Source organism: Parambassis ranga, chromosome 19, assembly GCF_900634625.1.
Source record: "Parambassis ranga chromosome 19, fParRan2.1, whole genome shotgun sequence".
In the NCBI taxonomy this organism is placed as follows: Eukaryota; Metazoa; Chordata; class Actinopteri; family Ambassidae; genus Parambassis; species Parambassis ranga.
The window spans coordinates 20,851,781-20,869,859 of record NC_041039.1 but is presented as its reverse complement, the minus strand read 5'-3'; the positions used below and the strand labels follow the sequence as shown (position 1 = coordinate 20,869,859).

At 40.5% G+C, this 18,079-nt stretch overlaps 5 protein-coding genes across 6 annotated transcripts; 4 read left to right on the top strand and 1 right to left on the bottom strand.

Moving 5' to 3' along the window:
• Positions 1–35: 35 nt before the first annotated feature.
• On the bottom strand, positions 36–3,726 carry tdg.2 (thymine DNA glycosylase, tandem duplicate 2). 2 transcript variants are annotated; one of them, XM_028431161.1, is made up of 10 exons: positions 3,612–3,726; positions 2,371–2,756; positions 2,045–2,244; positions 1,814–1,883; positions 1,229–1,364; positions 1,050–1,132; positions 874–968; positions 632–803; positions 346–501; positions 36–253 (listed from the first exon to the last, which is right to left on the bottom strand). In XM_028431161.1, exons 1-9 carry the CDS (start codon positions 3,620–3,622, stop codon positions 395–397), a joined length of 1,260 nt encoding a protein of 419 aa, XP_028286962.1. In that variant the 5' UTR covers positions 3,623–3,726; the 3' UTR covers positions 36–253; positions 346–394. The 2 variants fall into 2 exon arrangements, with proteins under 2 accessions (XP_028286962.1, XP_028286961.1); XM_028431160.1 differs by lacking the exon at positions 3,612–3,726 and adding an exon at positions 3,297–3,545.
• A 625-nt stretch (positions 3,727–4,351) lies between these two features.
• On the top strand, positions 4,352–5,373 carry uqcc6 (ubiquinol-cytochrome c reductase complex assembly factor 6). The gene is made up of 3 exons (XM_028431648.1): positions 4,352–4,492; positions 4,718–4,844; positions 4,987–5,373. The coding sequence occupies exons 2-3, from the start codon at positions 4,737–4,739 to the stop codon at positions 5,104–5,106; spliced, it is 228 nt and encodes a 75-aa protein (XP_028287449.1). The 5' UTR covers positions 4,352–4,492; positions 4,718–4,736; the 3' UTR covers positions 5,107–5,373.
• Positions 5,374–5,611: 238 nt separating this feature from the next.
• Positions 5,612–6,652, top strand: si:dkey-42p14.3 (EF-hand calcium-binding domain-containing protein 10). Its single transcript, XM_028430509.1, has 4 exons — positions 5,612–5,714; positions 6,169–6,333; positions 6,433–6,523; positions 6,619–6,652. The coding sequence occupies exons 1-4, from the start codon at positions 5,612–5,614 to the stop codon at positions 6,650–6,652; spliced, it is 393 nt and encodes a 130-aa protein (XP_028286310.1).
• A 391-nt stretch (positions 6,653–7,043) lies between these two features.
• samm50 (SAMM50 sorting and assembly machinery component) lies at positions 7,044–11,472 on the top strand. Its single transcript, XM_028431083.1, has 15 exons — positions 7,044–7,193; positions 8,443–8,553; positions 8,652–8,753; positions 8,852–8,939; positions 9,028–9,134; positions 9,214–9,344; positions 9,529–9,616; positions 9,748–9,876; positions 10,063–10,134; positions 10,255–10,341; positions 10,485–10,555; positions 10,668–10,735; positions 10,826–10,972; positions 11,069–11,210; positions 11,329–11,472. Exons 1-15 carry the CDS (start codon positions 7,173–7,175, stop codon positions 11,372–11,374), a joined length of 1,410 nt encoding a protein of 469 aa, XP_028286884.1. The 5' UTR covers positions 7,044–7,172; the 3' UTR covers positions 11,375–11,472.
• A 625-nt stretch (positions 11,473–12,097) lies between these two features.
• On the top strand, positions 12,098–17,311 carry api5 (apoptosis inhibitor 5). The gene is made up of 15 exons (XM_028430809.1): positions 12,098–12,164; positions 12,255–12,424; positions 13,180–13,341; positions 13,461–13,554; positions 13,647–13,712; positions 13,835–13,986; positions 14,142–14,348; positions 14,507–14,611; positions 15,000–15,089; positions 15,356–15,537; positions 15,627–15,720; positions 15,817–15,873; positions 15,957–16,036; positions 16,140–16,285; positions 16,676–17,311. The coding sequence occupies exons 2-15, from the start codon at positions 12,353–12,355 to the stop codon at positions 16,753–16,755; spliced, it is 1,587 nt and encodes a 528-aa protein (XP_028286610.1). The 5' UTR covers positions 12,098–12,164; positions 12,255–12,352; the 3' UTR covers positions 16,756–17,311.
• The last annotated feature ends 768 nt before the right edge of the window (positions 17,312–18,079 follow it).

Sequence of the window (18,079 nt, the reverse complement as noted above, 5' to 3'; positions counted from 1 at the left end):
GTGATTAAAAAAATAAACACCAAAAACATGCACAGTTTGAGTGTTTCGTTAAGAGTTGTGGGCACTTTTTTTTTTTTTGCTCTTGTGCGTTACATCGTGATGCCTCAGGAACAGCATGGCCCCCTCTTCCTTTGTGGTCTCATCCTCGCCGATGCTTCTATTTCGGCAGATATTTGGTGTCGTGTGAGCAGATGTTCCAAGTCGTACTGGGTCTCTGTCATGCTGACCGCTGACAGGGCTACAATGTCTATTTCTGCAAGATATTGCAAAAAAAAAAATTGAAACATTCCCCTCATTCATCTAGTCCTTGCTAAATTTAACATGACAACACCATTACTCTGTTACCTGCGTGCTACAGCAGACGGGCCTATTCCTCTGCTTTCCTCTGTCGCTTTCAGTTGGAGAAGTTGCTGCTTTGCCTCCTGTCATCCTGCAGCCCACTACAACTTTCATACTCTGGATCCACCTGCTCTTCTTTGATCGCCATCCTCTTGGCATCCTCTGCAAAACACACAATCACCAATGGGTCTTTAAAAATGACCGGCCACGTATAAATATGTCACTACAGCAAGAGTAGTCCAGCATCAGCTGCACAGTTTAGCTGAAGGGAATAGAAATAGAGTAATAATACCTTTAGCGAGCTCCAGGTTGAACGAGTACTTTGTCTCCGTCACCTCCCGGCTGGGTGCCAGGCCTTTCATTTGGTCTCTCAGTTCCTTCAGCTTAATGTAGAAATGCACTTTATCCTGTGCACGGGGAAACTGGGCACAACGGGGGCTTGATGATGGCATTAAAAAGCACACCTGAGAGAAAGAGGATGTGTTAAGAGGACGCTTGTACCACTGAATATGTTACCACAGTATTTTCCCATACCGTTTCAGTTTCTGGAATTTTGTACGGCTGTAGTCCAAACTCCAGATTCTTGGACTTCACACCAAATATTTCTTTGCAGAAGATTTCGTAAATGCCTACAAAAAAAAAGAACTGTTACAACAGTACCAACAGAAACGGACCAAATAAAGAGTTTCATTGTTGTTGGATTATTTTACCTTTTCCATTAAAAGCAGCTATTAATGGCTTGTATTTCTGCAGCTTCTCAAGTAACTGTCGGCCTCCTTCACGAATCTCCTTACTGGGACAAAAAAAAATAGCATATTTTTTCTTTATAATAAAAATGCTGAATTGTGTCTAAGAATACATTGCTATAAACTATGGACACGCATTTCACCTGGAGAGGTCCTTGCTACCAGGAGTGGTCCTCTCCACCATGTTGGTGAAGCCGATGCTGTATTTCTCTGGCAGGTTTTGGTCATGCATGTAGTTGAGTTGCTCGTCAGATAGACCAGAAAGAAAAAGACATTTCCCTGTGTAGAAAAGAGGAGACAAAGATTAAAGAGGCCAAAAAAAAAGACACTGGGATCAGGCTATTTTTAAATTTTATAATTCATTGAGCTGACAGATGAAACCAAGAACAGAAGTAAAATACTTTCAGATTAAAGTGCATAGCAATAACTGCACAAAACACAAAAACTATACATGTAAAAGATGTCTAGAAAAGATTTCAGCCATCTTTATTTGTAATAAAGTATTTATAAATGTTCTAGTCTCTCTTTAAATTTTCCCTTTGTTGCAACAGATCATTGAAGCTACATTATTGGCAAACCCAAGACACCATTTTCACTTTAGATTGAGCCCTGGAACCTTTGGGGTCTCTTAGAACCAATTCCAGCTGCACAACAAGCATTAGTAATGATGGACCCATGTTGGGTGGTGAATACCAGCATGTCAGAAATGAAATTGAGTTTGAACATACAGAAATGGTTTCCTGGGTTTGGGTAATGGTGTCCTTTGTAGGCTGACAATAGTCCTGGGTTAATTCCAATCTGAGGAGAAACATGAAGGGGTTACCACGGCAACATACCCAAAAACTGTATTTTTTTTATTCTCTTTGTGTCTCAAGCCTAAACCATAACTGCAAAAAAAAAAACACCAATCAGCTACAAAAGAACAAATGTGTGTATGTGTTTTTTTTTATATAACTCACTATCAATATGTCCAGGTTGTAGGTAATCACATCCGGCAGAGTTTTGGCCATAACTTCCGCCACCGTCATGCCGTTAAAGCGGTTGAGAGCCCTCTTGGCTTTTTTGGCAGCCTCAGCTTCATCTTCCTCCTCCTGTATCTCGCTATCCTCCACCTGCTGCTTAGGAGGTCGGCCTCGCTTCTTCTTCACCGGTGTCACAACTAAGACAAAGGGTGTAGCCATATAACAATGAATCTGAGACATATTACAGACAGTGATGTAGAAGGTGCCACAAAGGACGACTCTGTGATTACAGAACAGTACAAGAGGACAACTTCTTCAATTACCTTGAGGTGGAGCAGCGAGGTGAACCTGGTGCTGCTGACTACTTGGCCCCTGCTGCTGTATTGTATGTTGGTGCTGAGGGTGGTGGAGGACTGGAGGATGAGGATGCTGTTGTTGCTGCTGCTGCTGCTGCTGATGATGATGATGATGATGATACTGCTGGTGGTGCTGGTGCTGCTCTCTGATGATCTGCTGGCAGGCCTGCTCCTGGTAGTGATTTAGAACTGGAGGGTAGTTCTGATAAAAAGGTTCCTGGTCGGGAAGTGGGTCCCTGTGGACGGACAGCTCCGTCATCACAGGCTCATCTAGGGTACCATCTGTGTAATGTCCCATGTTGTGATATGGCATCACATGTTGTGCCTCAGGGTGCTGCTGACTGGACTGGTACCTAAATACAAGGAAGAAGACTTTGGTGATGAAAAAAGAACACAGGCTCAGTGGGGTGTGTGAGAGGACATGAGTGAGGAAAACTTACACACAATTACACAAGACATAATACTTACAAACACACATGCGCTGGTGTGCACCAGTCTGTATTCTCTGCTGTTCAATTAATGCATGTTATGTACAGTAGGTCCGGCTCATGGATTATTTCTCTTGCTTTACGGCTGATGTTTGACTTTGGAAAAAATGTTTTGGGTAAACACTCTTAGATGAGGTTGACCAGAATGGAATGAAGGGTCTTGTGACTGTGCAACATGTCAAAGACATGTCAAAAATTCAGTAGAATTACCCTTTATTTACACTTTTTACAGCGTTCTCCTTCATATTTTTGCACCTATTATAGTGGTAAACATAAAGTGTACACATATGTATGATGCCTTGTGTCAGATGACATTTATTTTTCCATCATGCATGAATATGAAGACGTCGAGGAGATAACATGAGAAGTTCTCCAGACCTCCTGTCACCTCCAGCACCAACTCACCACTGCTGAAAATAATCCGTAGGAACCGTCAATGATGTAAACTGGTTTTCTTCCATCTTAACTGTTGACTTATTTGTATATATTAACAATCATTCTGCGGTCAAGTGGATTCAGTCACATTGGGATATATATACATGTATATGTATATAAGCCGTGTTGGAGAGTGGTACCGGACATAGCTCGAAGCACAAAGGCAGAAGGTTTAGCTAGCAGTAAGCTAACAGCATTACGGAGTTCGGCTGCTGCTGCTGACTTGAAAACGCAACTGACCGTTATAAAAAAGAACAATAAAGGTGAATCAGTAAAATAACATACCTGTCATACATTTTTCTTTAAATTTCAAATAAGGAAACAAGGAGTGGGCTCTGCATTCCCCCAAAACAAAGACCATTTAAACGTTCATCGTCTTACTCTAGTGGACTAGCACCACCTCACGGTCAGAAGGTGTACTGCACGGAACACATTCATGATCATTATATCGCATTAAACAACTGTAATATTGTACATACTGCGTACAGCAATTAAACCAAAGGGTGAGAATATTTAGGGATTTAAACTCGACATGGCGTCTGTGGACTCTAATGTACAGACTATGTGAGTTATGCACGTTACCGCTAGATGGCGAGATACGTCTTATTCATAAATACAACAACATGAATTTAAACCGTAGAAGAAAATGGCAGCCAAAGATCGTGTGTTGCTATGGCTCATCACTCTGCGGTAAAACAGACACCTTTCTAAAGGAAAACTAAGAGATAATATCGCACGTTAAGAGCACCTAAATTATACTTTTTAAGTAAATAATATAAAACCCTTTGAACTATATCTAATACATGCCTTATACTGGTACAACAGTGTAATTTAAAGAGTTAAGTTAGCTTGTGAGTGGGAAAAAGATAGAAGTGTAGCGTATAACACCACCAAACACCCACAGAATATGTAAATAATTCCATTAAAGTTGATGTATGTAAAAAGATGTTGCCAATACATGATTAGAAGCGGAGAATTAAAACCATTTTGGCTCACACTTAAAAAAAAGAGGTGGAGTGAGAACTCTGTATTTGCTTAACCCATCTCTGTGTTAGCTAAGCAGCGTGACCTGCGTGTGTCTCACAATGTCAGAAGCTGCTGCTTAAGATGGTGAAAACCAGCTTTATATTACAGAAATTTATATATATGTCGGAGAAATAAAGAGGGTGAGTGTCACAGGCTTTCATTTCATATCAATACATGTCTGTTTTAAAGTGATCAGTGTCTGTTTTACAAAGTTACGCCTGTTGTGTTTCACATTGATGCTAATTGTTGACAGTAGCTGTCAGTGGATAGTTAGTGTTGGTCTGTAATCATACAGTACACCTAGAAGTTCATGTTTAAAAAATAATTGAAAACATTATAATAGGCTATTCTTTGTTTTTTTTCAGATCCCATCAGTGTGTGAAGATGCCAGCTGGGGTGTCTTGGGCTCGCTACATGAAGCTGTTAGGATCCAGTGTATTGGCCATGTTTGCAGGAGCACAGGTCGTCCACCAGTACTACCTACCTGATCTGGTGAGGGACAAAAGTAACCACAGTTTTGTCAGTGGTTTGCCTGTGTTTTGTCTGTATATCATGCATAAACAAGCCTGCACCTGTAATAAATGAAAAGAGAGGATGTATGTGTAGTTTAGGCTGTTGTTTTTTAATCTTTCAGACTATACCTGAAATCCCACCAAAGCCTGGAGAGCTTCAAACAGAACTACTGGGCTACAAAATGAGAGAAGAAGCTGCTGCATCCTTACAGACTATCAAAACACAAGAGAAATTGGACTGATGTGGAGTCCCTCTCCTAACATGTGATGGACACTTTAAAAGAATAGACAGTATCCAGTGTTGGAGTTTGGAATGTCTCCAGAAGCTGAATCATTTCAGTGAAATCTGTCTGCAAAATTAATGTTTTCTGTGTACCACTGCTGCAATGTGGTCATGAGTATCTGAAAGGAGGACATTTTTTTCTGCGTTTATCTCTTCATCCTTTCTGAATGTGTGCATTCTGTTGATTTTTTTATGATTAAAAACTGTGAGTAAAATGGTTTCCAAGCAGAACCATGTATTATCAAATGAATCTTTGTGGTAAATATTGACTTTATTTCAATACAAATATCCTAAATAACATAATATAAATTCCTGCCCAGAAAAATGACTTCTGTTTCTAGAGATTTCCCGAGTATGGCATTAAGGGACCCCACAAGTATAAATAAGCACAAAAACACTTGAGTGCGCGCGCCAGGTGTTTGTCGTATCATAGCAACCAGCTCAAACAAAGGTTGCTGGAAAAGATGGCGACCCAGATGGACGAAGAAGCCGCGGATTATCTGAAGAAACACAAAATTGCCGAGCTCATGGACAATCTGATCAGCATGCTCCTCTTTCACAGACCCGGTTGGAGCATATTTTGTCCTTGTTGACGTTTTTTATCTGTCTCTCTGCTGGGATTAGGATTACACACTGTACTGTCAAAGTACACATAGGCATACATAGCTGAAGCTATTGTCTTTTTATTTGAAAATTATAGGGATATGAGCTAAGATATAAGAATGTTGGGATGATAATTAGTAGGTTGTAGTACTATAGTGCAATATTAGCTAAAGGGCAACATTAATGTTTTTATTATTTCTTTGATGAATTTGTGATTGAGTTTATACTTTAGTTTAAAAACTTATAAAAGGTTGCAAAACACACAATGTACTCCCTATGATAACACAGGGGAAATGTGATTCTTGCTAACTATTCTTGGCCTACAAGCTGCCACATCCAGTTGTTGTTCAACTTTTTAAACAGATCATAGTCACTGCACTGATGTTTCTAAATATTTGTTATTGATTGCTTCAATCAGAGAATCCCAGAGCGTTTCTCATCCAGCAGTTGGAGCAGCTGAAGGCTTCTCAGCAGAGTGGTGCAACAGCACCAAATCTGTTCACTACATCCAACCTGGATGCTATCTTCAGGATAATGGACCCTGCTAATCAAAATTACATCACATTTGCTCAGTACAAGCAGGGTGAGCAGTTGTTCATTTAACTCCTACTGTAAAGGAACTTGTTAATTCACCCAGTTCTCCTCACATGCAGCATACTCACAGACACCTTCATTTCCACAGTTCTGACCACACTAGGTGTAAAAAACATCAACGAATGCCCAGAAGGTGTAAATAATGACCGAATATCCCTAGAGACATTCAAAAAAGAAGCGTAAGAGCAGCTTGTAATATCTATAACTACATCTATGTTTTTAAAAATGACTTTGGAGCTAATTCTAATAATAATAGTAATATTTTCTGTTACAGGATTCAAGGCCTGCAGAGAACATCAGCTCCTTAATGCACAGCTGTGAAGTTTGATGCCAATCAGTTATTAATATTTCTCATTTTTAATAATTTTTTTGCTCATTTTGATGTGTATTGTGATGCATATTTGAGTTAAATGCTGTAAATGTTGTAGTTTAAATTCTTGTCTTGGCTGGAGCTGTTAAAATAACACAAAAGTTAGACATTTATCTGGCAAAACAAGTTCAAATGTTCACATTTGTTTCATCAGTACTGTCCTGTAGCGATGCAGAATATGCCGTGTGATTCGGTAGCTATATATTTATGTTGTTTTTAGTAATATAACAAAGAGATTGGTAAGAATAGGTGTGTACGTTCATCTTTTCTTTAAACATTCTGCAGCGTTGTTGTTTTGAATGCGCACTCGCAGTGGGCGTGGCCAGGAAGTGACATGGCCGCCTCCTTATACGGAGGCTCCTCGCCTTTCTTCGGTGACTTGTAGGTTAAATTACTTTGTCTTTTTCGACGCAAAGTTTCACGAGTATTTGCCGGAACAAGACCCCGCGGAGCTCAGCATGGGCACCGTCCATGCCAGGGTAAGGAGAAGTCCGGGTAACATGTTAGCTAGGAGCTTGACCTCTCAGTGAGAGATCTGACAGAGCGGCAGCTGTAAGAAAAGGCCCCGCGCTGTACGTTCAACAAGGCACCACAGGGCTCAGGCATTCTCTGTCAAGAGACTGAAGCATTTAGGCTAAAAGTGTTTTGTGTGTTTGTGTTTTTTTACCTTAATGTTTAAAAGTGAAGACGTGCAGCCAGCTGTGTGTTTTACATGCAAGTCATTGACAGTACTGAGAGATGCTCTGAGTGCCTCCTCCACAGTGTAGTGCTGCAGTCAGCACACTTCAAGCAGCTTGAGCCTGTGTAAGCACTTATCCACTGCTTAGTGCTCAGTACACCACTCTGTACTGTTGGACATTACTTTTCATTAATATGAGGTCAAAGGAGGACAAATAAATATGACGAAGAATTGAATTATTATAATATTATTATTATAATTAATGAGTAGTATTTCTATTATGAAGAAATAGGTGTGTCATCAGCCAAACATGGTCTAATATTTCATATTTATACTACTACTAATAATGCTACTAAAGTTTTAAGTAACCTGTTTTCTTTAGGAGAATTATATTAGAAAAATATTAACTGATATGTCATAAAAGTAATAAAAGAAGTGCTGCATGTTCCAGTTTTCCCAACGATGTGATGTTTTCTTTTAATATGACGATAATCCAAGCGGCTTCATCAGTTCTGAAGCTGCTTTGATGAGCAGCGAACGTGTTCAAGCAAACTCTACCAGTCCAGATGCAGTGCGTCAGTCTTCTCATTCATGGAAGTGACTGCATGCACATCAGTGTCCAGATTATGTGTTTCAGTCTGGTTTTGTATATATATCCAGGATGTGGTGTTGGAACATAAAACATGTGTAACCTGTTTATTCACATTCTGCATACATGATCACAATGGAGTTTTGTAAAAGTCTTTACATGCACCACGATCCAGGTTTTGCATTCAGGTTTTTCAAAATCAGGATTAGGTCTTATCCAGGTTACTGAGAAAAGGATCATGTATTTTATGTACAAAACATAACCACAGTGTTGTAAAAATCTGAGTACGTATGTCCAGTGACAGTCCAGGTTACACATGTGAACGTAGTCAATAGCCTTCAGTGCAATCTGCAGCCCTTACCTTGCACATTTTCCTTAATAAACCTTACAACATTTCAGTTCAGTCACCATTCCTAAACACTGTGTGAACCAACATGTTGTAATTGTTTTTGTGTTGCAGAGCCTGGACCCTATGCCCATGCATGGGCCAGAGTTGGGTGTTCAAGCAGACGATATTGAAGCTCCAGAGATTGAGCAGGAGCCAAAGCAAGAGGTTCTTGAAAACAAGAATGTAAGATTCATTTTGTACATTTTATACTGTAACTTTAATGCACTTTATTTTGGATGTTCATGATGTTTCTGGTGCTTACTGTCTTTCATGTTTTTCAGGTTGTGGTTCAACGGGTGCACATAGACGGCCTCGGAAGAACTAAGGAGGACCTGTTAACTTATGAAATCGCAGAAGTTTTCCGGGCAAGGAATTTGATCGATGTAGGTTCTTGTTAATGGGGCTGCTCAAACTAAATAATACTTAATCAATTGTCTGTAGCTGTGAATGGCATCATTGAATGGTACAATTTGTTGGCTAGGTGATGCGAAAGTCACATGAAGCCCGTCAGAAGCTGCTGCGTCTTGGCATTTTTAGAAAAGTCGAAGTTGTTATTGACACCTCACGAGGTACTTTCAACCCCATTCCTGTTGGAACATCTAAGTGTGGACAGTGTGTAGCACTTTGTTTTAATACTGAGCTCTCTGTTCTCTTCAGGTGAGGATGCTCTTCCCAATGGCCTCGATGTGACATTTGAGGTGACTGAGCTGAGACGTATGACGGGCAGCTACAACACTATGGTTGGAAATAATGAAGGCAGCATGGTGAGAGCTACTATCATGTCAGCGTCAGCTCTCTGGGTTTAATACACTTGATCAAGTCGTTGAATCTCTTTTATTTCAGGTGATGGGCTTAAAATTACCCAATGTATTTGGTCGGGCAGAAAAACTGACATTCCAGTTCTCCTACGGCACCAAAGAGACATCCTATGGCCTGTCCTTCTTCAAACCCCAACCAGGAAACTTTGAACGCAAGTAAGATGTGAACAGTTTCAGGAAATAATTTTCTTCTCCTCTCATGTATACTCTTACAGTCACACATTCCAGTGTAAGCAATGGATTTCTAGTAGTGCCGGTTTCCACTTGCAGGATCAAATCTCAGTGTTTGTATTTTGTAATTGTAAATAAAGATCGTCTCTTGTTTTATTTTCACTTTCAGCATCTCTGTCAACATTTACAAAGTAACAGGCCAGTTTCCATGGAGTTCACTGAGGGAGACAGACCGAGGCGTCTCTGCAGAACTGGGTGTAAATACAATTTTTTAATGCTTCTCTATTAAAAATAATATTTCCTCCTGTTCTGATACAAAGAACAGCCGCTTTCTGATTATCTATAATAAATGTAACAAAGCGCTGTCTTTCCATTTTACCACTCACAGTTCCCTGTGTGGAAGACCAGCCAAACCCTGAAATGGGAGGGTGTGTGGAGAGAGCTGGGCTGTCTAGCTCGCACGGCCAGTTTTGCCGTCCGGGGAGAAAGCGGCCATTCTCTAAAGTCCTCACTTTCGGTATTTGTCCTCTGTTTTAATGGAATGAATGAACATCAGCTTGGAAATTGCTGTGTCTGATGCAGCCCTCTGCCATAGAATTCAAAGAAAAGCTGTTACTCACTGTAATGATTTTTCCGGTAGGATCATGTAGAAGCAGATTTCCAGTGAACCAGTATTTAGCAGTGGTCACATTTTGCTTTTCAGCATGCGATGGTCATTGACACTAGAAACTCCTCCATCCTTCCTAGGAAAGGTGGCCTTCTGAAGATTCATCAGGTTTGTGTTTCACTACTAAACCAGAGCTATAAACACAATTCAGTCATTGTGACACAGCTTTGATGTTTTTATATTTTATATTATATATTTATATTTTATATTTATTTTATATTTGTGTAGGAACTTGCTGGTTTCACCGGGGGAGATGCCAGTTTCTTAAAAGAAGACTTTGAGATTCAGCTCAACAAATCACTCTTCTGGGACTCGGTAAGATTCTGTATTTTAGAAAAATACACTTATTCAGGCTAACTTTAAATAGTTTAAATGAGAGAGAGTATAATTGTAAATCAAAGTAGATATGACATTGTTGTGTTTTGATTAAGTACTAAAGCCTTCGGTTTTTCTTGCAGGTTCTGTCTGCCTCTCTGTGGGGCGGCTTGCTGCTACCTATTGGCGACAAGCCAACAAGCATAGCTGACAGGTACAGCAGTCTCTCCCTGATTGACTAGCAATCATCTTGAACCTCGGTTCTGCTGTGAAAGCTTATGGTGATACAGTTATTTTCATGTTTTGTGTCTTTGTTGACCACCTAGGTTTTATCTCGGTGGCCCTACCAGTATCCGAGGGTTCAGTATGTACAGTATGGGCCCACAGAGTGAAGGTGAGACTTCTTCTGTGTAGTTACTTGATGACCAAACTGAAGTTCAATGATCCATCAAATGGTTTTGTGCTGACATGGCTGCTATGACAGGTGACTACCTGGGAGGAGAAGCATACTGGGCTGGAGGTCTCCACCTTTACACCCCATTACCCTTCAGACCAGGCAGGGGAGGCTTCGGTGACCTCTTCAGAACCCACTTCTTCCTCAATGCCGGGAACCTTTGTAACCTCAACTATGGTGAGCAGCCTGAAGCTGACTGAGAACAACTCATAGGCAGATGCTGCTTGTTTTCTGTTTGCCTAGGTAAGATCATGTGTATGCTATTAAATTCAGGTGAGGGGCCACGAGCACATTTGCAGAAACTGGCAGAATGCATCCGCTGGTCATATGGACTGGGCATTGTGCTGCGTTTGGGGAACATTGCAAGGCTGGAGCTGAATTACTGCATTCCGATGGGAGTCCAGAGTGGAGACAGGTACTTTACAGACACATATACTCTGTGTCTAGTGGCCTTGACATGCAACAGAAATTAGGTGATTTATTATTTGATTGCCTTCATGTTGATTTCAAAACACTCTCTACTCTTCTTGCAGGATATGTGATGGGGTCCAGTTTGGAGCAGGAATCAGATTCTTATAAACATTTCTTTTATGCCTGATCACATTTTATAGAAAGAGAAAAATGCTTGTACAGATTTTGTTGCGACAGATTAGTTCAATTAAAGTGTTTGCACCACCTTTGAATTGTGATGCCTATTTTTTTTTAATCACTGGCCATCAGAGGTCAAGTGAAGGTGAACAGATGTGATCCTGAGTCTGCTACAAGATGCTCACTATAAACAGTGATGTACATGCATAATACCCATGGATACATGTGTGAATTTTACTGCAACAAAACACTTTTGACAGATGATGTGACCTCCATATTTAGCGGTGTTTGTATTGTCCCAATAGTGTCAAACTGTTTTCAGTAAAATAACCTCAAAAACAAAATTAACCCCTAATGTAGTCATGTGACAATAACCAAATAATGATGCAACAACAGAAGTTTAATTGGCATTGCATTACAACTTAAATATGTGTAGATGTGTCTCTTTGTTTTATAATTTAATATTTGTGAAGCTATGAGCAACAGCATTGCCTTATTATTATATATTGGTAGGCTATATAAACAGTTGTTGTATTATCACCGTTTTTTAATGAAGTGCTCCGTAAAATAAAAAAACAGGCTATAAAAATATTTGTTTACATGTCACTTTTTTAGAACATGAATGGTTTGACTGCGCATCCGCTCAGCGCACACTAGTATCACGTGTGCGGTAACTCGTCATGCGATTCGTTAAACGTACGCATGCGCAACATACATTATGCCGTTGCAAATTACCCAGCACGCCAGAACGTAGCGGGAAGACAAGACAGGCAGCTGGGGGGTACATTCACGGGTTTCTCGAAATTTCATTTTCCTGTCCTCGTTTCCGCACAAGATATACATTGATAACACGGCGCTGTTTGTTCTACAGTCGACAGAAGAGGAGCAAAAACGACCCGAAATCGGGGTTTGGTCTGTGGTTTTATCTGCGGTCTTATCTGTGAGCGACAGGCACTCGGACGCACGCTGATGGCGGTCACTATCGAGGATCTCTATCGGAACTACGGGGTCCTTGCAGATGCTAAGGACAACCTCAGCCAGGTAATTTAATGCCTGCGTGTTAATTTAAACCACGTCTGAATCGAAAGCCTTATTACCTTACTACAGCATATTATTTAAATTTAGCAATTTAAGTTCGTTGCCTTACATAACATTGTTTGTGTGTGTGCTAAGCTAACTATAGCTAGCTACGCCAGTGACCTAGCTAATGGTAATATCCTCGCTACAGACACCCTGATGTTAACCGATACTAAATTGATCACTTTTATTTGTAATTTAAAAACCTACTAAAACGCATCATAACGCAGTTTTTCATTCAAACTATATTCGTTGAAATTATATTTAGCCGTAGTGCGTACTGCAGCTCATCATTCATTGTTGTTGATGATGTGAAACTTCTGACTAAGTTCGTTTGTTCGTGTCTTTGTTTCTCTCGAATTAAAGACTCGGTCTATAGAATTCAAAGTTCTACAGACTAACAGTTACTAGATATTTATTTTGGCAAATGATTTGACCGATTTTGTAAAGTAAGAGAAATTAGCTACACAATAGCATGTCTCTCACATTAACTTTTGATAATGGCGAGTAGGAGACACACCTTTACCTGAGTGCCAGTTTCAGTCGTTATAATGGCCAAAGCAATGCAGCAGAGCCGATACCTTGAAGCTCTACCTGTAGTATGGATCAAGCTTCAGTAATCCTCATTGTCCTGATGCAGCCTACTTGTCTAATATTATATATGTTCCATTTACACTTACAAAACTTTGTTTGTTGATTTGCTTGCTTTCATTGTGCAGCACAAAGATGCGTACCAAGTCATCCTGGATGGTGTGAAGGGTGGCCCCAAGGAGAAGCGCCTGGCAGCACAGTTTATTCCCAAGTTCTTCAGCAGCTTTCCAGAGCTTGCAGATGCAGCTATTAATGCCCAGCTTGATCTTTGCGAAGATGAAGATGTGTCGGTGGGTATTAATGAAAGTGAACATAATTTAAGTTCAGTATAGATATGATGTGTCCTTCCTTCTCTGGTTTATTGTGTTCACTGTCGCAATCATGTCCTCTTGCTTGCATCTCTGTTCAGATTCGGCGGCAGGCCATCAAAGAGCTCCCGCGGTTTGCAACAGGCGAGAACATCCTCAGAGTTGCAGATATTCTCACCCAGCTCCTTCAGACAGGTAATGAATATGTCCTCACCTGCTTATCCATCTGAGGAGGGAAAACTAAGGACCAACATACTGATATTTATGTTTTTCCCCCCTTTTTCCAGATGATACAGCAGAGTTCAACCAAGTGAATACAGCGCTTCTTTCAATCTTCAAGATGGATGCAAAGGGTAAGTGGGTGGCCATGCAAAATAAACACAGCAGCCTTTTTTTCTAGTTACAGCCACAGATCTGAATGTAAAAATGATCTCCTACTTAACACATTCCAATTAATCTTGTTTTTGTCCTTCAGGTACCCTCGGAGGCCTCTTTTCTCAGATCCTTCAGGGAGAAGACATAGTGCGAGAACGGGCCATCAAGTTCCTGTCAGCCAAACTGAAGACCCTCCCAGAGGACGTTATGACAAAGGAGGTGGAGGACTACATCTTTGCAGAAACAAAAAAGGTCTGTAGGCCTGATAAGAGATCTTTGATCAATGATGATTGATTTTTGCATCTGTCTTAATGTAACAAAGACATCAGTGAATATTGCTTTATGTGATTAACTGCAGTCAGGATGGACGTTTAATCTCTACTAACACTTGCGCACTTTCTCCACAGGTTTTGGAGGATGTAACAGGAGAAGAGTTTGTGCTGTTGATGCGCGTAGTGTCAGGTCTGCGGGTGCTGCAGACAGTGAATGGGCGGCAGCAGCTTGTGGAGCTGGTGGTAGAGCAGGCTTTCCTGGAGCAGGCACTAAACCCAGCTGACCCAGACACTGTGGATCGTCTGCTGCAGTGCACACGCCAGGCCCTCCCGCTGTTCTCTGTGAGTACAACCACTCCACAGGAAAGAGGTTTATTATTCCTAAAGTCTATGTTTTGCATGTGCTTGTTGTTTCTGGCTAATGTTTGCTTCACTCACTTTTTGTTTTGGAAGAACAATTAAAACATTTTCAAAGTAATACCATTTTTTTCCCATTGCAGAAAAATGTCCATTCCACACGTTTTGTAACCTACTTCTGTGAACACGTCCTGCCCAACCTCAGCACCTTGACAAGTCCTGTGGCAGAGTTGGACATTCAGTTGGAGGTAAGCTTTTTTTTTTTTTTTTTTTTTTTTTTTTTTTAAATCAGTCTTTAACACACATTTGACACAAACGTTTACAGGGACACAAAGTGATGTGATCTTTGGTGGTTAATGGTCACAGTCCGGTTCACTGTGGTCAAACTCTTGAGTTTGTAACTGACCTAAAGCTGGTTCTTGGCAAACATGTACAACATCTAAAGAGGTGTGGGTTAGTGTTGGGCAAGTTGTGTGACGTGAAAACTCCTAGTGTTTGATGTTTTATTGTAGTTAGAAAACAAAGTCACACAGCCATTTATCAGAGGTGTCGGCCAACAGCATTAACACTGTTTATCATTAGCAATGCATGTAACACTGTGTGTAGGGATCAGCTAAGTTCTCTGTTTGTGTTAAGGTGCTGAAGCTGCTGGCTGAGATGAGTCCATTCTGTGGAGACATGGAGAAGCTGGAGGCCAACCTCAACATGCTGTTTACCAAGCTGGTGGTAAGCACAAGTGTTCATGTTGTAGTTGGGCAATGGAAGACTTATATAATATATAATATGTATATCTCCTATGTGTTTCATCTGCATTTAATAAATCAATTACTCAATCAAATATTCTTAAATGAAATCATGCCTCCTTTTAAAATAATAGAATCTATTAAAGATTTCCATAACTGGCTGCACAGTGTTTCAATCAACTAAAAAGTGGCTGTTAAACACTATTGGTTTAAACTATGTGATGCAATGGTCATGTTCTGCTGATGCAGGAGTATATGCCACTGCCGCCAGAAGAAGTGGAGAATGGTGAGAACTCTGCAAGCGAGGAGCCCAAACTGCAGTTCAGCTACGTAGAGTGTCTCCTCTTCGGTTTCCACCAGCTGGGCAAGAAGCTGCCGGACTTCCTCCTTGACAAAGTGGATGCAGAGCGGCTCAAAGACTTCAAGATCAGGTGAGAGGAAAAAAAGAGAGATTGTTGTTAGGTCTGTTGGATGCCATTTTGTCTGCATTTTATTAAATGTGTGCTGTGTTTGTGTTCAGGTTACAGTATTTTGCCAGAGGTCTCCAGGTTTACATCAGGCAGCTGCGAGTAGCCCTGCAAGGAAAGACAGGAGATGCTCTGAAGACAGACGAGGTAACTTGTGACTTTCGGTATTTATTCCAAATAATCAACATAACACAAACTTCTGTGAAATATCTTAAGGACTAACTTTATCTTGTGTATCTTCAGAACAAGATCAAAGTGGTGGCTCTGAAGATCACAAACAACATCAACGTCCTAATAAAGGTAACATCTCAAAAAACATTTTCCATTACATAAAATACAGCGTGCTTTGTACGTGATCTGAAGTTATCTTGTTTTTATATCAGGATCTCTTCCACAACCCTCCATCATTCAAGAGCACAGTCACTCTGTCCTGGAAACCTGTCCAGAAGACAGAGGCAGTAGCGTAAGTCAGCTTCCACCTCTCGTCACTAATGTGTGTTTTAGTCGAAAGCTGTATGAGTAGCCTGTTATTCTGTTTGCTTCATCTACTTTCCTTCTGGTTTTAGGCCCAAGCGTCCATCAGGTGAGGAGATGGGTTCTGGTGGCGGCACAAAAAAACAGATCCCTTCTCTGCCCCGAAGGGACGCACGGCAAATCTACAACCCCCCCAGTGGCAAGTACAGTGCCTCCATCGGCAATTTTAACTATGGTGGTGAGTATTATTTTTGTGTCATCTTTTCTAAACACTGATGTGCCTTACTATTGATTAACAAGCTCTGTTAAAGGAAGGAGAAGGAAAGACTGTATGCTTCTCAGAGTAAATTAAATGTTAAGGAATTTATTAGCAGTAGAGGAAATGTTATTAAAATTTAGATAAACAAAAACTACTCAGTAACTATACTACAGGTCTAGTACAGAAATTTGAATTTGAATGAAAAAGTAAGTTTATTTTAGCCTTATACATCACAATACCAAAAATCCCTCCTACAATTAACATGCTGCTGATATGGGGTTAGTGTGTTAGACTGTCAGAAAACAGATGCTAGTCACGGACCAATATAGTCGTACTGAACTGCTTGTTTCCATTGTTTTGTCACTGCAGAGCAGCGGGGTGGTTTCAGGGGAGGCCGGGGGCGAGGCTTCGGAACCAGAGGCACCAGAAGCAGAGGCCGAATGTACTGAGACCCACGTGTAGTACATATTGTTCATTGAACTGCATCACATCAGGATCTTTCCTGCACCAAATGGACTTTCTGTCACCACCTCTTCTGTTTTTTTTAACTGGTTTTCACCATTCACTTTCATTCACACGGTTTTTTTTTTGCTTTTGGAAAGGGGGGGTGTTTGGTTTCCTGTCTTTAAAATATCAGACAATGGGCTCTGACTTTCTTTTTTCACCTGCCATTACAACATTTACTCCTGTATTCGTCTTAGCCAAGGTAAATCTAAATGTGTTTTTTTTTTTCTCTTTAAAATTTTAAACTTTACTGTGTATTTTTGTGGAACAAAAGACTGCCAAGTTGTAACTGATAAATATTTTTGTCAGATTGATGTAGGTAAAAGAAAAAAAGATCCTCTTGTTTTGCAACATGTTGATGAATGCATCTGTTTCTACAGTTTTATTTAATCTTGTTTTTTTATTATTAGAGCTTAATTTGAATTGGCTGATTGTGCTACTTTGTATGATCAATGAAGCTGTTTCATTGGATTTTTATCATAAACATGTTTGGAACTATGAGCTTTTGTCACTGACTTGTGTGTATATATAGAACTTTTTTTTTTGTCACTTCAAAATAGGACCTGGTTGTTCCAAAATTACCATTCGCGCCCCCCCCCACCCATACTTTCTGCTCACCACCCCCTCTCTCCTTCCCTCTCACGTCCCATTTGCCATTTTCACCCTCCTCTTCTTCCCTTTCCCTCTTTCCGTTTGGTACACATATAGGTGAGTACAAACAGGAGTGAAGAGAGGGTAATTTTAGCCCACGATTTCTGGCATCTACATTTAGAATACACACACACACACACACAAACCCCCCCCCCCCCCTTAGTCTGTTTGTGTGTGTGCACTTTGAAGGAGAAAAGAATAGAATTGGTCTACCAATAATTTATCTTTCTATAAATAGTTGATGCCACTTTTAGAACACGCTTTATTTTACACACACATTGATGGTGAAGACTCTTCGCTCTGTGAACTAAACCCTCCCCGAATCAGCCCAAACTTATCCTGAAGCACATGTAGAGAAATTGTGAACATATGCTTTAAAATGCTTCCCATAGAGACAGACATGCACAGAGCTACAGGTCTGCATGTAAGGACACGTGTGGTGGAGTGTGTAGGTGGATGCTTTGGAGGAGGAGGGGCTCTCGAACTCTCAATTTTCTGAATCGACTGTGGCAGACTTTCACAGTGAGAAAAACTTGGAGGTGGATACTGTATATAAGGGATGTACATGAATTCATTCTTCCAGCCTAACAATGTGCTTATTGAAGCGTTTTTTATCAC

Coding starts and splice junctions, on each gene's coding strand:
- uqcc6 (XM_028431648.1), top strand. CDS start 4,737: ATGCCAGCTGGGGTGTCTTGGGCTCGCTACATGAAGCTGTTAGGATCC. Junction 4,845..4,986: donor AGTACTACCTACCTGATCTG/GTGAGGGACAAA, acceptor TTAATCTTTCAG/ACTATACCTGAAATCCCACC.
- tdg.2 (XM_028431160.1), bottom strand. CDS start 3,352: ATGGAAGAAAACCAGTTTACATCATTGACGGTTCCTACGGATTATTTT. Junction 2,245..2,370: donor CCTCGCTGCTCCACCTCAAG/GTAATTGAAGAA, acceptor CCTTTGTCTTAG/TTGTGACACCGGTGAAGAAG. Junction 969..1,049: donor AGCTGCTTTTAATGGAAAAG/GTAAAATAATCC, acceptor TTTTTTTTGTAG/GCATTTACGAAATCTTCTGC.
- si:dkey-42p14.3 (XM_028430509.1), top strand. CDS start 5,612: ATGGCGACCCAGATGGACGAAGAAGCCGCGGATTATCTGAAGAAACAC. Junction 6,334..6,432: donor ATTTGCTCAGTACAAGCAGG/GTGAGCAGTTGT, acceptor TCATTTCCACAG/TTCTGACCACACTAGGTGTA. Junction 6,524..6,618: donor GAGACATTCAAAAAAGAAGC/GTAAGAGCAGCT, acceptor TTTCTGTTACAG/GATTCAAGGCCTGCAGAGAA.
- api5 (XM_028430809.1), top strand. CDS start 12,353: ATGGCGGTCACTATCGAGGATCTCTATCGGAACTACGGGGTCCTTGCA. Junction 13,713..13,834: donor CTTCAAGATGGATGCAAAGG/GTAAGTGGGTGG, acceptor TTTGTCCTTCAG/GTACCCTCGGAGGCCTCTTT. Junction 15,874..15,956: donor ACATCAACGTCCTAATAAAG/GTAACATCTCAA, acceptor TTTTTATATCAG/GATCTCTTCCACAACCCTCC.
- samm50 (XM_028431083.1), top strand. CDS start 7,173: ATGGGCACCGTCCATGCCAGG. Junction 9,617..9,747: donor GCGTCTCTGCAGAACTGGGT/GTAAATACAATT, acceptor TACCACTCACAG/TTCCCTGTGTGGAAGACCAG. Junction 10,342..10,484: donor AATCACTCTTCTGGGACTCG/GTAAGATTCTGT, acceptor TTTTTCTTGCAG/GTTCTGTCTGCCTCTCTGTG.